The sequence below is a fragment of the Xiphophorus couchianus genome, chromosome 21 (assembly GCF_001444195.1).
Source record: "Xiphophorus couchianus chromosome 21, X_couchianus-1.0, whole genome shotgun sequence".
NCBI classification, from domain to species: Eukaryota; Metazoa; Chordata; class Actinopteri; order Cyprinodontiformes; family Poeciliidae; genus Xiphophorus; species Xiphophorus couchianus.
In genome coordinates, this window is record NC_040248.1 from 2,733,688 (window position 1) to 2,746,801 (window position 13,114).

The following is a 13,114-nucleotide window of genomic DNA, read 5'->3' on the forward strand; positions in this document are numbered from 1 at the left end:
CCGCAAAAACTCTTCGGAGAAAAAAAATAAAAAATAAAAAAAATCATGGCAGCGACGAATGTAAACAGTTATATGACATATATTCATCATCCTACTACTTCCTGTCGTCTTCTTCTGCATTTCTAGCAGTAGTAACATCCTGCTGTTGATCATGTGATTCATCTGATGCGAAAAAACTGTTTTCATTGCAATTTTGCGAAATAAAAATATTTTGAGACGGCCAAAAAGCTTATAAACTTTTTAGCAAAACATTTTAGTTTCCATTAAACAGATTTATTTTTATAATTTCAATGTGCAAAACTCTGCAGTTAATGGACCAACACAGACCAGACTCAGTAATTCAAATTAAATTTAACTTTAAACTACTTTAATGTAAATTAAATGTTATTGTAACTCTTAGTAATTCAAATTCTACAAAGAGTTATTGTAGTTATTGTAACGGCCATGCAGAAGATTATCAGTAGCTGTGGATGAAAGTCTCATCTTCCTCTTTGCTTTTTGTATATTTAAAATAATTATAATAAAAAACCAAAAGCCACACACTCATGTGTTTCAAACAGGAGGAACTGAGAAACTACATAAAAGAAAACACAACAATGCTGTTTTGTTCCAGTTTAAAAGACGTACATCCCAATATGATCAGGATAAAGAAACCAGCAGATGTTTTGAGTTTGTGAAGTGGTTTGTTCTCTCTTTGGAAAAACAGCAGCAGCTGAAAGCCTGAGCAGCTTTAGCAGCTGTTTTGCTTTGATGCATTTATTCTCTTCTCCCGTCTTTGATGATCTGAGTTGTTTCTGAGCAGCAACACGAGTGTCTTGCAGAGTGGAGGGAGAGCGCTCTGAAACCGGAGCACCACCGGCTGCTGCAGGCCTGACCAGTCAGAAAAATCACATCACAAATGGATCTTCAGTTAGAAGTCATGAACAAAATGATCTGCTGGCTGGTATTCAGTCCAACATGGTGGAAACGCCCAATCTAAACGTCAGAGTTAAGGTTTATCTGATGAATGTAGCATTCTGTAGGTCCAACAGTACCAGTAGCACACAGTTACTACTGTGTGCTACTGGTACAGTTACTACTGTGTGCTACTGGTACAGTTACTACTGTGTACTACTACTGAGTTGCAGCGCATACAGAGGCTTGTTTTGTCTCCATGGTAACACCTTCACCTTAACAGGGAGATATGATTGATTATGGCAGCGACTTATCGTATTCAGGCACAGAGGTGTGACCAAGTCACTGTGTTGCAAGTCTCAAGTAAGTCTCAAGTCTCTGTCCTCAAGTCCGAGTCAAGTCTCAAGTAAAGACAGGCAAAAGTCGAGTCAAGTCTCAAGTCAGGAACCTTTAATTTCAAGTCATTTCGAGTTGTTTTTATTTATTTTTTTTTATAATTTGCAATTATACATAAAATTCAAATAATAGACCATTTGTTCTTTTTAAAATATGTATTTATCTCAAATGATAGAAATCTGGAAATGGGTTCTGTGCGACATGTGACAATCACGCCGGTCAGTGCATTAAGTCAAAAACAGTTGAATGCACTGACTGCAGTATATTGTATATATTGTCATTATAATTTCCCAACGTAGATGTCTTCAAATACACCAACCATCCTTAGATGATACTAGACCCGGCTCATCATCATGATGGGACAGAGAGACTCTGTTCCCTGTGTTCAGGTCCAGAATCTGCTTTCTGTTCCGGAGCCCCGCTCACTATCCACCGGCTTCCTGAGCTAACACGGTGCACATTATTTGTGGAGGCATTTGAAGGACCGGATTTATGGTAAATAATCACCAATTTAACCCGGAGTACACATGCTAACACGAAGTTAGCTAAAGTCAACTATCTTACAGCAAAAGAAAAGCGCCACCTACCGATCTTTGTGAAGCTTCAAATGCCGGACAAAGTTGGACGTCGTGGCATCTCCATCCAATATTCTCTTCTTGCATGTTTTACAAGTTGCAGTTCGGTTTTTAGTCGAAAGTTCATAACCTACGTAGCCAAAAGAAATTACTCGCGGAAGCATATTCGAGCGGTTATTTCGTATTTCGTTCCCTGAGCTCTGTAGCTTTGCCGCGTTTTTTTAAACGTCCAAATCCTGTTAATTTGATTGGTTGTGCTGCAGCTACGTACACATACATACATAAGGAGAGAGGAAAACCATAGTGACGGTCTGCGCATATTGATACGGAATGAGTGACATTAATTAATGACGCCACTTTATAAATAATGTGTTTTAAATTTTAAGACTTTGAGTAAAATATATCAAGTCTTTTCAAGTAAACAGCTTCAAGTCGAGTCAAGTCCCAAGTCAATGGCATGAAAGTCAAAGTCAAGTCCGAGTCTTTGAGCATTTTTTCAAGTCAAGTCTCAAGTCGTGATTTTAACGACTCGAGTCTGACTCGAGTCCAAGTCATGTGACTCGAGTCCCCACCTTTGTTCAGGCATCTAGACCCGCTGAAGACTCAAAATTAGAAAGAGAATTTAAATTACTTTAAATGTATTAAGGTTGTTGTTGCCAGACAGCTTTGTCTGAGTGTTTTAGAAACTTCCTATCAAACTTTCTGTTCCCACTTCTCCTCTTACTTCTGGTGTTCCTCAGAGCTTAGTCCTTGGGCAGCTTGGTTTCATCTTGTGCCATTTTAACCTTTGGTTCCTCTGCTAGGCAAATGACATCCTGCTCTAAATAAATCTGCAAACAAGAGTCATCAAAGAAGAACTTAAACACGATGGTGTTTTTTTTATCTAGATGGATATTTTTGAACGACACCCAGCTAACCGAATCCATGGGGATATTTTATAATCTCCAGCTATTTGCAAATAAATTTTCCAAATACTTATATTTAAATACATAGATCTGGGAACTTTGTAGTTAACTGTCATGGCAGTTGCTATGACAACAATAAATAAGCTACAGGCTTAGAGCTAGCTCTCGGCTCATTCTTATTAACTTATGAACAATATAACAACTATTACTCAATTACAGTATGTGAGTTCTCTACCCACCTCTGTGTAATACTGAGATAATTATCAGTGATATTTGTACTTAGTAGCAAAATTAGCTTAGCTAATGTAGCTTTTATCTGCTAGCTAAGACGGACATGTAGCCTGTTTGTTACTGCATGTACTCTGCCAGTCACCAGAACCTTGTTGTTACATCCTTTATAAATCCGTTTAAATACGGATCGTTTGCATCCATGGATTTCTGTGAAGCTCCTCCATGGTATAAACACTCTTCATGTTCATTAAATAGTGAACTATGTCATAGCAGGAGATCAGAGGCAGATTGTCCACATCGTCTGACATGTTTCCATTCTCTGCCTCATGCGGGTCGATACCAACAGCAGCCATTTTGTTGATATGTCTTTTTCTTGCACATTGGTTAAGAGTCCCCATAAACCTTCTTTTTGTTGGTCTTGAGGCCATGGTTCATCTATACTTTGCACTGACCTTGCCTACCAAGATGGCGCCATTTAGACTTGTAGGAACTATGTATAGTTTTCTACACATAGAAAATGACTTTAATTGTTTCATTGTTGCCAGCTACGATTAGCAGCACTTGCTAATATTGTTTCTCTCTTGCATTTTACGCACACAAGCATTATGCAAGTAGAGATTATGAGATATTATGTATTACAAGTTTAATTTGAAAAGAACTAGAAGAAAAAGAAAATTACTACAGTCTTTATGTGTAAGACGGCCATGTTGGATTTCGAAGTACATTTATGGGCATCTGTTCCCTCATTTCCTTTCTTTTTTTTACTTTTTGAAATATAATCAACAATCTTAAAGCAATATTTTGCTATTTGGTTTTGTATTTTTGTGACCAAAGGATCAGTTTCCTATTTATTTGCATCAAGATAAACAAAAACATTCAGGTATTTTAAGCAGGTAAGATAAACTCGAGACATTTTTCTAAACTCAAAGAAAAAAAAAACATCCAGTTTATTATTTGTTCCCTTGTGTAAAATGAGTAACACAGAAACAGGCACATTTTTTGGCAGCTAAATATATTAGGGAACATGTAGTGAATCACAGAGATCTGATTTATGCAGAAAATAAATTAGATGCCCAGAAGATGGAAAAACAAGCTGACATGTCATCAGTGTGCGTCATTGTTCAGTGAAGATGTAAAAAAACAAGTTTTAAAAAAAAAAATAAAAGTATATTAAGTTGGAGAGAGACGGTTGTGGTTAGGAAAGCATTGAGTATATTTTATTTTTATTCAGAACTAAGAAAATTGCGCTGATTACATGAAGTAATAATAATAAAAATATATCTCAAAATGTTTATTTTATTAATATGACTAGAGTAAAATATAGCTTCATATTGAAGATTTTTAATGTTAACTTAGACATTTGATTATCAATTTAAAGTTATTGGGCTTCAAGGCTTCAATTTAGATGTTTTGAAACTATTTGGTAGATTTTATTATTGAATCCTGTTGGCATGACTTCCTCCAAAAACCTCATTTTCTCTGGAGCTTTTTAAGCTGGTTTAATTCTGTATTGCACAAAGGCTGACATTTTCCAAGCATTAAAGGCTGGCGTGATCCGGCAGGTTGTTAGTAAAAGCCTTGTCTTTCCAGGAAACCTGTTGCTTTTTCACTGCAGTCTGAAAGTTTTCTAATTGCTCCTCCAATCTATATCTCTTGAGAACATTCAACAGATTTCTTTAGTGTTTTTAAAACACACACACAATCATAACGCGGCTCTCTGTAGAGCAGATCTTCAATACAAACAGCAGTAAACATAATGAGATCTGATGGAGTTCATCCGCTTTGAGCTAGCTGTCACAACAATCGCAGTCAGGAGAGGAAAGCTGTCGGGAAATAAAGCACCAAAATGATCAATAGTTCATATTTTTTATTTTATTCTTGTAAAGGAGCTCAGTAAAAGGAGTAACCTGTGATCCTGTTGTTACCTTTCAGGTAACTCAGTTTGACAAGAGTCAGTTTTTACTGCTGTTCTCCAGACAAAATGGCTGCCTGGAGAAATTATAGTTGTTGGGATTTTCAGAATATAGAATAAAATAAAGAAAAGGAATTTGTGTTGATCTCAGTTCTTGATTCTTCCTCCAACAAAGCATATGTGGGGTCAGACACTAATGTGGGACAAGAAGACCTGGCTAGCTAATTGTTTCCACCAAAATTAGTCTCTGATGTGTCAGGTTGTGGAAACCACTCACAAACGCTTAATTTGTGAATTGTTCCCAGTGTAACAAGTGGAAGACGAAGTGTTTCCCCACAAAGAAGGACGTAGTTCTAATTAGCTCTTTAAACCTGAATAAGGTTGATTTTGTGATGCTATAAATAAAGAAAAATCCTATTTTGTTGTTACGTTGACCACTCTGTTGAGGGTAAACAGACCGTTGAAATTGAACAAGTTGCTAACCACTTAGCATTAGCTGCTAAGAATCTAGTAGCAGCTGAAATAGAAATCTGTACAGCTGTATTTATTAATAGGTTCTCTTTGTTGCTTTGAAATCTATTCAATATATATCCTAAATTATTCCACAGATCGTTGGATATGGGTCGGATTTATCTGCTGTAAAACATAACCTTTGTTGAGACTCTTCACTGCAAAAACAGAAAGTCTTACCAAGAATTTTTTTTTATCTAGTTTCTAGTGCAGATATCTTGGTACACTTGAAATAAGACAAAATTAACTTACATATAGCTTTTAAGCAAGATGTAGGCACTTATTTTAAGTCAAATATTCCTTAATATCCTTAATATTCCATTGGGAAATTATTTCACTTATAAAATGGAAAAAATCTCCTGTTATAAGTGAAATAATCTGCAGATGGAACTAGAACTTTTTCATCAATATTAAGGAATTACTGACTTAAAACAAACTCCTATATTGCTGAAAAGGTACTTGTAAGTTAGTATTGTCGTATTTCAAGAGTGCTAAGTAATTTGCATTGGCCATACAGTAATGCATGTTAGTGTCTATTTTTTGCTAAGATTAAATTAATAATTCAGATGTATTCAGAGAACATAACCCAAGTTTATTCCTCCTGTTAGAACCGATTTTATAATAAGTATAATAAGTGATATAGTAATTAAAAGCAGTGTTGGTTTCTGCACATCACTAATTGAAAATACGAACAAGCTTCTTCTATAATAATCATCCAGCAGCTGAATGATTATTATTTATTCATTCATAAACCAAATAAAATAAAATAATAGTTTTACTCTCTTCAGTCCGGAAAAGTTTCAAACATGGCAACAAATTCGTTTCAATGACAAAACCTTGAGTAATGCGTCAGCCTAAACTTTGCTCCTCCTACACCTCCCACTTTATCTGTGAGGGTGGGATGGGCTGAGGGTGTGTGTGTGTGGGTGTGGGTGTGTGTGCGGTAGTACATAAGCAGAGGGAGAGAAAGTGAGACCAGGATAAGACCACAGTGGCTGAGAAGTGATGATCGGTCACACAGCCAGCCGCTGCACTCTGCTGCTCTGAATCCGACTGATTAATTTCCACCCTTTCACCGTTTCTCCTCCACTTTTCTTCCTCACGTCGTTTCACTGAAACCAGAGCAACAGGATTGTTTTTGGTGCTTGAGGAGGAGCTGAAAGATGAAAATGGGAAAAAGAAACAGCTGAGATAATCCTGGACCGCTCCAAACATTCCTAAACTGAATCGTTTTCTGCTGCTTTTCATCGGCTTCGTCAGTTTCCTCCTCAGCTTCTTCATGGACAGAGTTTTCATGCGCATGAAGCTGCCAGGATACATCATGGACTAAGAACATGGACAACAGAAATTTACCAAACAAAATCATAGAATCAGTTATAAAGAAAGGTGACACTTATCCAAATCTTAACCCATTCAGGACTGGCTGTAACAAAGAGAAGAAGTAAAGATGAACTCCACGGCTCAGCAAGGCTTGATCCCATGCTACCTGAACAGGAGCCTGTGCCTGGGAACTCTGCCAGAGAAAGACGTTTCCGGAGAGAAGAAGGATTCCTCTGCTGGCTGCTACGAGCAGCTGCCGATTTCCACCGAGGTCTTCCTCACTTTGGGCATCATCAGCCTGCTGGAGAACATCCTGGTGATCGCCGCCATCATCAAGAACAAGAACCTCCATTCCCCGATGTACTTCTTCATCTGTAGCCTGGCGGTCGCTGACATGCTGGTCAGCGTCTCCAACGCCTCGGAGACGATCGTCATAGAGCTGATCAACAGCGGCAGCCTCACCATCCCCGTCACGTTAATCAAAAGCATGGACAACGTGTTCGACTCCATGATCTGCAGTTCTCTGCTCGCCTCCATCTGCAGCTTGCTCGCCATCGCCATCGACCGCTACATCACCATCTTCTACGCCCTACGGTACCACAACATCGTCACCATCCGGCGGGCGTTGCTGGTCATCGCCAGCATCTGGACGTGCTGCACCGTCTCTGGCATCCTGTTCATCATCTACTCAGAGAGCACCATGGTGCTCATCTGCCTCATCACCATGTTCTTCACCATGCTGGTCCTCATGGCGTCGCTCTACGTTCACATGTTCCTGCTGGCGCGCCAGCACATGAAGCGCATCGGTGCCCTGCCGGGCAACGCGCCCATCCAGCAGCGCGCCAACATGAAGGGCGCCATCACCCTCACCATCCTGCTGGGGGTGTTTGTGGTGTGCTGGGCGCCCTTCTTTCTGCACCTCATCCTGATGATCACCTGCCCCAGGAACCCCTACTGCACCTGCTTCATGTCGCACTTCAACATGTACCTCATCCTCATCATGTGCAACTCCATCATCGACCCCATCATCTACGCTTTCCGCAGCCAGGAGATGAGGAAGACCTTTAAGGAGATCTTCTGCTGCTCATAGGCTCTCTGGTGTATTAGCTTTCTGTGAGACGCTCCAGGTAGTTCATCTGTAATCCGTGTGCAGTGCAAAGCGGGGTTGATTAGACGGTTGGCTAACAGAGGATTTGTCTGCAGTCCACAATGTTGTGAATCTAAAAGGATGAAGAGCCTGAAATGTCAGTTTTGCAGCAGCACAGATTGAAAATGCTTCGGCATATGATGTTTTTAAAGCACATTAGACAGCTAAGAATGAGATAAGAGACTAACTTTGTTACAACTGAGATTACTTTATGTCTCCATTGGTTTTTGAACATGGAACCATTGGGGTAGGACTTTATAGCATCGCCACATAAGGTGATATGACATTACTCTTAACTGTAATCATAATATTTACTTATAAGGTGATCATACCTTATAAGGCAACCACAGTATTGCATTATAAAGCAATCATTACATTATAATTATAACTTACCCTTATAAGGTAATCCTGCAATCACAACTCTGTCTTATAAGGCGAGTTTTTCTCTTTAAATTAATCACACCATTGATTTCTGAGGCAACCATAACTTTGCCTTATGATGTAATCAAGGATAAAAATAATGCCTTAAAAGGTAATCATACCATTGTTTACTGACACAACCATGATATTGCCATAAAAGGAGGCCTATTGCTTCATAAGGTTATCATAGCATTACTGTACATAGCTGTCAAAGACATTTTTAGGCAATGATAACATTAATGTATATGTCAATGAAGAGGCTAAAGAAAGAAAGAGGATTGTAATTCTGTTTACCAAAGGGGTGAATCTGTGTGATGACATCTTGCTGCTGATGTTTTTGAATAAATTTAAACTCTACAACATTATTCATGAAGTTCATGTTAGAGCTAAACCAACATGGAAGCTAATTCTGTAGCGCTAAAGCTAAAAACAATAAAATACTGCAGAATTACACTATGCTATGTTTAGCGTTTTATCACTGAGTCGACCAATCACGGATTGTCACACGACACATTGTAAGCCAATAGCGTCCCTTCATCGTCGACCAATCACGCCCTCTCTTGTACTCGCTTTATTTTTTTTCATTTTTGGTCACCTTTATTCAACTGAAAGTTTACAAAACAGCCAAATAAATTAGTGTTTTAAAACTTAATTCAGTTAAAGGAAGCTAGGTGTGCTAAATGTTTGCAAGTTTAGCAAAGGCGCTAAACAAAATATTAGCTCTGCTATTAATAGCAGAGCTAATTATAATGTGATTGTGCTAATTGATATGCGCTAATTAGCACATTAGCAGGTTAGTGGAAGTATACCCACCGCTTTGATTTCATCACAGCACAAATTTCAAAAACAGTATTGGTCTCTTTCCAGCACAAATCAGCTAAACTTTATTACAAAACTATTTTCTTTTATAGCAGACTTTCAGTACCAAATAAGAATTGTTTACTTCAAACCCTCAGGCAAAAAAGTAATGTCATTAAGTTAAAAGTTGTCAAAGAAAGTTCAATATTGCACAATGTTGAGCTAAAAAAATAATCTGAAATATTTGATGGCACCATTCACAGGTTCAAACAGGGTAAAAAAAAAATCTGCTTGTTTCTCATCTACGCTCTTGTAAGTTTGTGTAAGTATTTGTGTAAATTTGCACATTTGAGTTATTCACACTGGCACCTTTAAGCATGTGGTTATAAGTAAGTCTATTTTTCAGTGTGTTTGTGTGAAAGGGAGGAGTATAATTAATGTAGGTTTTCTCTGTGTGTCTGACCTGCTGCTTTTTTAAATCTTTGCCTTAATGGTGTTGCACTGTGATATAAAAAGAAACCGTATTCTGTATGAAAGTGTCTCAGAAAAAAAAGATTATGTACAGTTTTGATGTTTTAAGTGTTGCCTTTTTAACGTGCACCTCTGTAAACTTGAATTGCATTCAAACGCTCACAAAACGCACAAGAGAACAGATGTAAACAGGGTGTCTTATCAGCTCCGCCTGACATGTGACTCATGCAACTGAAAAACATATTTTGTATTTTTTTTCCCATCAGTGTGTACTGTGAATCACTGCTGCTGTGACTTGAATAAATCATAATGCAACCTGAGCCGCAGATCTGTATGTAACTTTACTCTGATTTTGCACAAAACTGAGATAAAACTCAACGTTTCCTTCAGTTTGGGAGGAAATCCAACCTTCAGATCGCAAACCATTAAATTATGGCTTCCAGAAATCTCTGTAGGTGATGAATAATCACTTCGTCTTCAGGAGGATTTTATATATTGCAGCTATTCAATCTGATAAAGCCAATTAATTTTTATCTTTCTTTACAGCCTTGAATGGCACCTGAAAAACCTTCAGTGATGCTTTCAAAGCAGTGGCAGAAGCAAGAAATTGAATTCTTTCCAATGTCAAGACAATTTCAAATTAGTTTTGGTTGATACGAAATTAAAAATGCAACAGATGCAACATCTTAGTAGATCAAGAAAAAGAGATTGCAAAATCACCCAGAACTGGAAAAGGTTAATAGAATAAAGTCGGGAAAACTGACTTTGTTATATTTCTTTTTCAGCAATAACATAGATGCTAACTAGCTAGCGAGGGTAATGTTTCAGCTAGTCAACAGTACATAATACAGATGTCAGCGTATGACTCAAACTTATGCCTGACAGAAAAGGCATGTGAGGGAAAAAAACTATAGATTACGCATGATTAGACAATTCTGGCAAAAATTTAATACCTGTGATTATCGTATTTAAGGCCAAACTACATTTTTTACCTGGATTTAAGGCATTTTAAGGCCTTAATTTTAGATACTTGAATTTAAGGCTTTTGTAAGGTGCTATTGCAGGTCAGGCTGCAAACGACAGCTTTAGCTCCTCTTCCTCATCCCTGTGGTCCTACTGCCATCTGCAGAAAAGCACTGCTTGGTTAGAAACAACCAATCAGGGCCAGGATGTCTGTCATTGCTCTAGCTGCCAGCATAACCTATCATAAATGCTAGGTCCTATTAGTATGTAGACCAATGACCGCAAATAAACAGTTTAAGTCGTTTCTCTGACACAATCACATTTAAGAGTGAGTATGTGAGGTTGATTGGCAGCACTAAGACCCGCCTCCTGGCTCTGATTGGTTGCTTTTGGTGCATTTCTCCAGATGACAATAATACCTCAGGGAAGAGGTGGAGGACATCGATCTTTTCACAGATTAACTGTCTCATAACAAACTGTCACAACATAGTGACAGTTTTAAGAAATATGTTAAAAATATTATTTTATTCTGATTGTTTTGACTACAACTATAAAGTTTATTTTGTGTGAGATTCATCTGAATTATCTATTTTGATGTATTTTATGTTGAAAATCTTTTGTTAAAAGAGTGTTACATTTATCAAAATATTTTCTACATCCTGTAAATTCCTCCTTCATTTTGATTTTAAATTTAAATCCTCACAGTAATCTACAATATGGGGGATTTGGAGCAGGAGAGCTTTTATCCACATTAATATATTTTAATAGCTGGATAAGTCGTCTGAAAGCTTTTACTTGTGAGAGGTGTTTTCTCTTTTCTTTGTTAGCTAAGCTGTTTGCATTTGAGGGTCTCTGCTGGGTCACCCAGAACGAAACAAATCCATCAGGAAGACTTAGCTGAAAGAAAATACAAAACTTTGCTCATTTAGACTGAAAAACATTTCTTGGAGGGCAGAAGCATAAAAGCCCCTCAGGGGGATAAACAAAACCCTAAGCCTCCACTGCAACGGGTTTTATGGTGAGGATGAAGATTTGAATGTTTGTTTTTATCAGGTGAAAGAAAAACATCTTTATTCTTTTTATCTATTACTAACTTTACTCACTTGTTCCCTCTATCACGAACAAAAAAAGACTATCAAAGTTAAAGCACGACAAATAAACACTTCTTCAGAGCACAAATCTGAAAACTTTGGCTAAAATTTGGTAAAATTATGACTTATTGGAACCAATAGATGGAAATTTGTGTAAAGTTTAGTTCATTCTTTACTACATTTGGACAGTGTGCTAAAATGTTCAAGTAATATGTATAATTTAAACTACAAAAGTACCTTTAAAGATTTTTTAAAATAAATTTAGGACTAAATTACAACACCTCCATTTTTATTCCTACTTAAAATAGATTGAATAAAAAATAGACGTAGTCAAAATATCTGTGCCATTTAACTGTAAAGTTGGAGAGAAAAAAATCCTATAGGAGCCAAGTAATTGTATTTTTTTCATTTTACACAAATACAAAATAATATGTGATGAAATAATAAATATTTTGTAAGTGATAAGAAAACATTTACATTTATGGTGTCAGAATTTTACAATTAGCTAAAAATGACACTTTTGTTGACATCAATCAATTTCTTTGAGGAACTGATCTTCTATTCTGAGCATATAACACTCCAGTTTATCTACATAGTTTTGCACTTTTGTTCTAGAAACAATAAAATAAAACTGAATATTCTTAGATGAATCAGTTAAATATAGTATAAAATATATATGAGTCTATAAATTATGTTTTCTATGTATGATAGTGTCAAAATACTCGTGCATTTTGATACAAAAGTATATTAAAGAATAGTAATAAAGAGTTGAAATTAAAAAAGTAACCTCACTCCTTTTTGGACAGGTACAGTAGCTAAAATGACTGATTCTTATGTGTAAAGCATTGCTTTTTTTATGATTTGTTAAAAACAATAATAAAGAAATAAAAAAATAACTGTTATGAGAAACGCTCTAGCTGCTGAGCAAATGATGAAATTGATGTGAGAAACAAACCAAACCGTCTAAAAACGGTCAGATTCTCACAGCTGTGCAGAAGCAGTGAGCTGCTTCATCTCTGGCTCTTCAGGGTGTCACTTATCAAACAGCATCTTTAAGCCAGGAGTCCTGCTGAATCCTGATGTGCTGGAGAGAAACGCCACAACCAGCATTATCAGTCAGAGCCTCGCCTCACTGCCTTCCAAACAGCCAATGAACCAGCAGATCGGACCACCGATCGCCACCGCGTTGTGGCTCCGCGTTATTCTTTACGCTTGATTTAAGGCTGAAAAATGTATTATTTTTAGGATATTTCATCGTTTTGTGCTCTGCTGCCTCCGGCTCTTATCAGACGGTGCTTCTGGGGATTTGTACTCGAAGCTGCTTGCATTAAATTAGTCCGTGTTGACTCAGCGCCTGGCATCCCCAGCCACGGCAAATAATGCTGGAATTTATTTCCAAGTCAGGGCCTCAGTTAAGGTCAATTAGTGCTTTCATCTGGATTGCTGAAAGAAAGCACAAGCAGTGTCCTTTGTTAGAAAGT

General features: G+C 37.4%; 1 protein-coding gene and 1 long non-coding RNA gene across 2 annotated transcripts in view; one reads left to right on the plus strand and one right to left on the minus strand.

Annotated features, from left to right (window-relative positions):
* LOC114136647 (uncharacterized) overlaps nucleotides 1-13,114 on the minus strand; it is a 94,140-nt gene that overhangs the window by 10,602 nt on the left and 70,424 nt on the right. The gene's annotated exons all lie outside the window — the stretch shown is intronic.
* mc4r (melanocortin 4 receptor) lies at nucleotides 2,487-9,899 on the plus strand. Its single transcript, XM_028004764.1, has one exon. It carries the CDS (start codon nucleotides 6,871-6,873, stop codon nucleotides 7,831-7,833), a length of 963 nt encoding a protein of 320 aa, XP_027860565.1. The 5' UTR covers nucleotides 2,487-6,870; the 3' UTR covers nucleotides 7,834-9,899.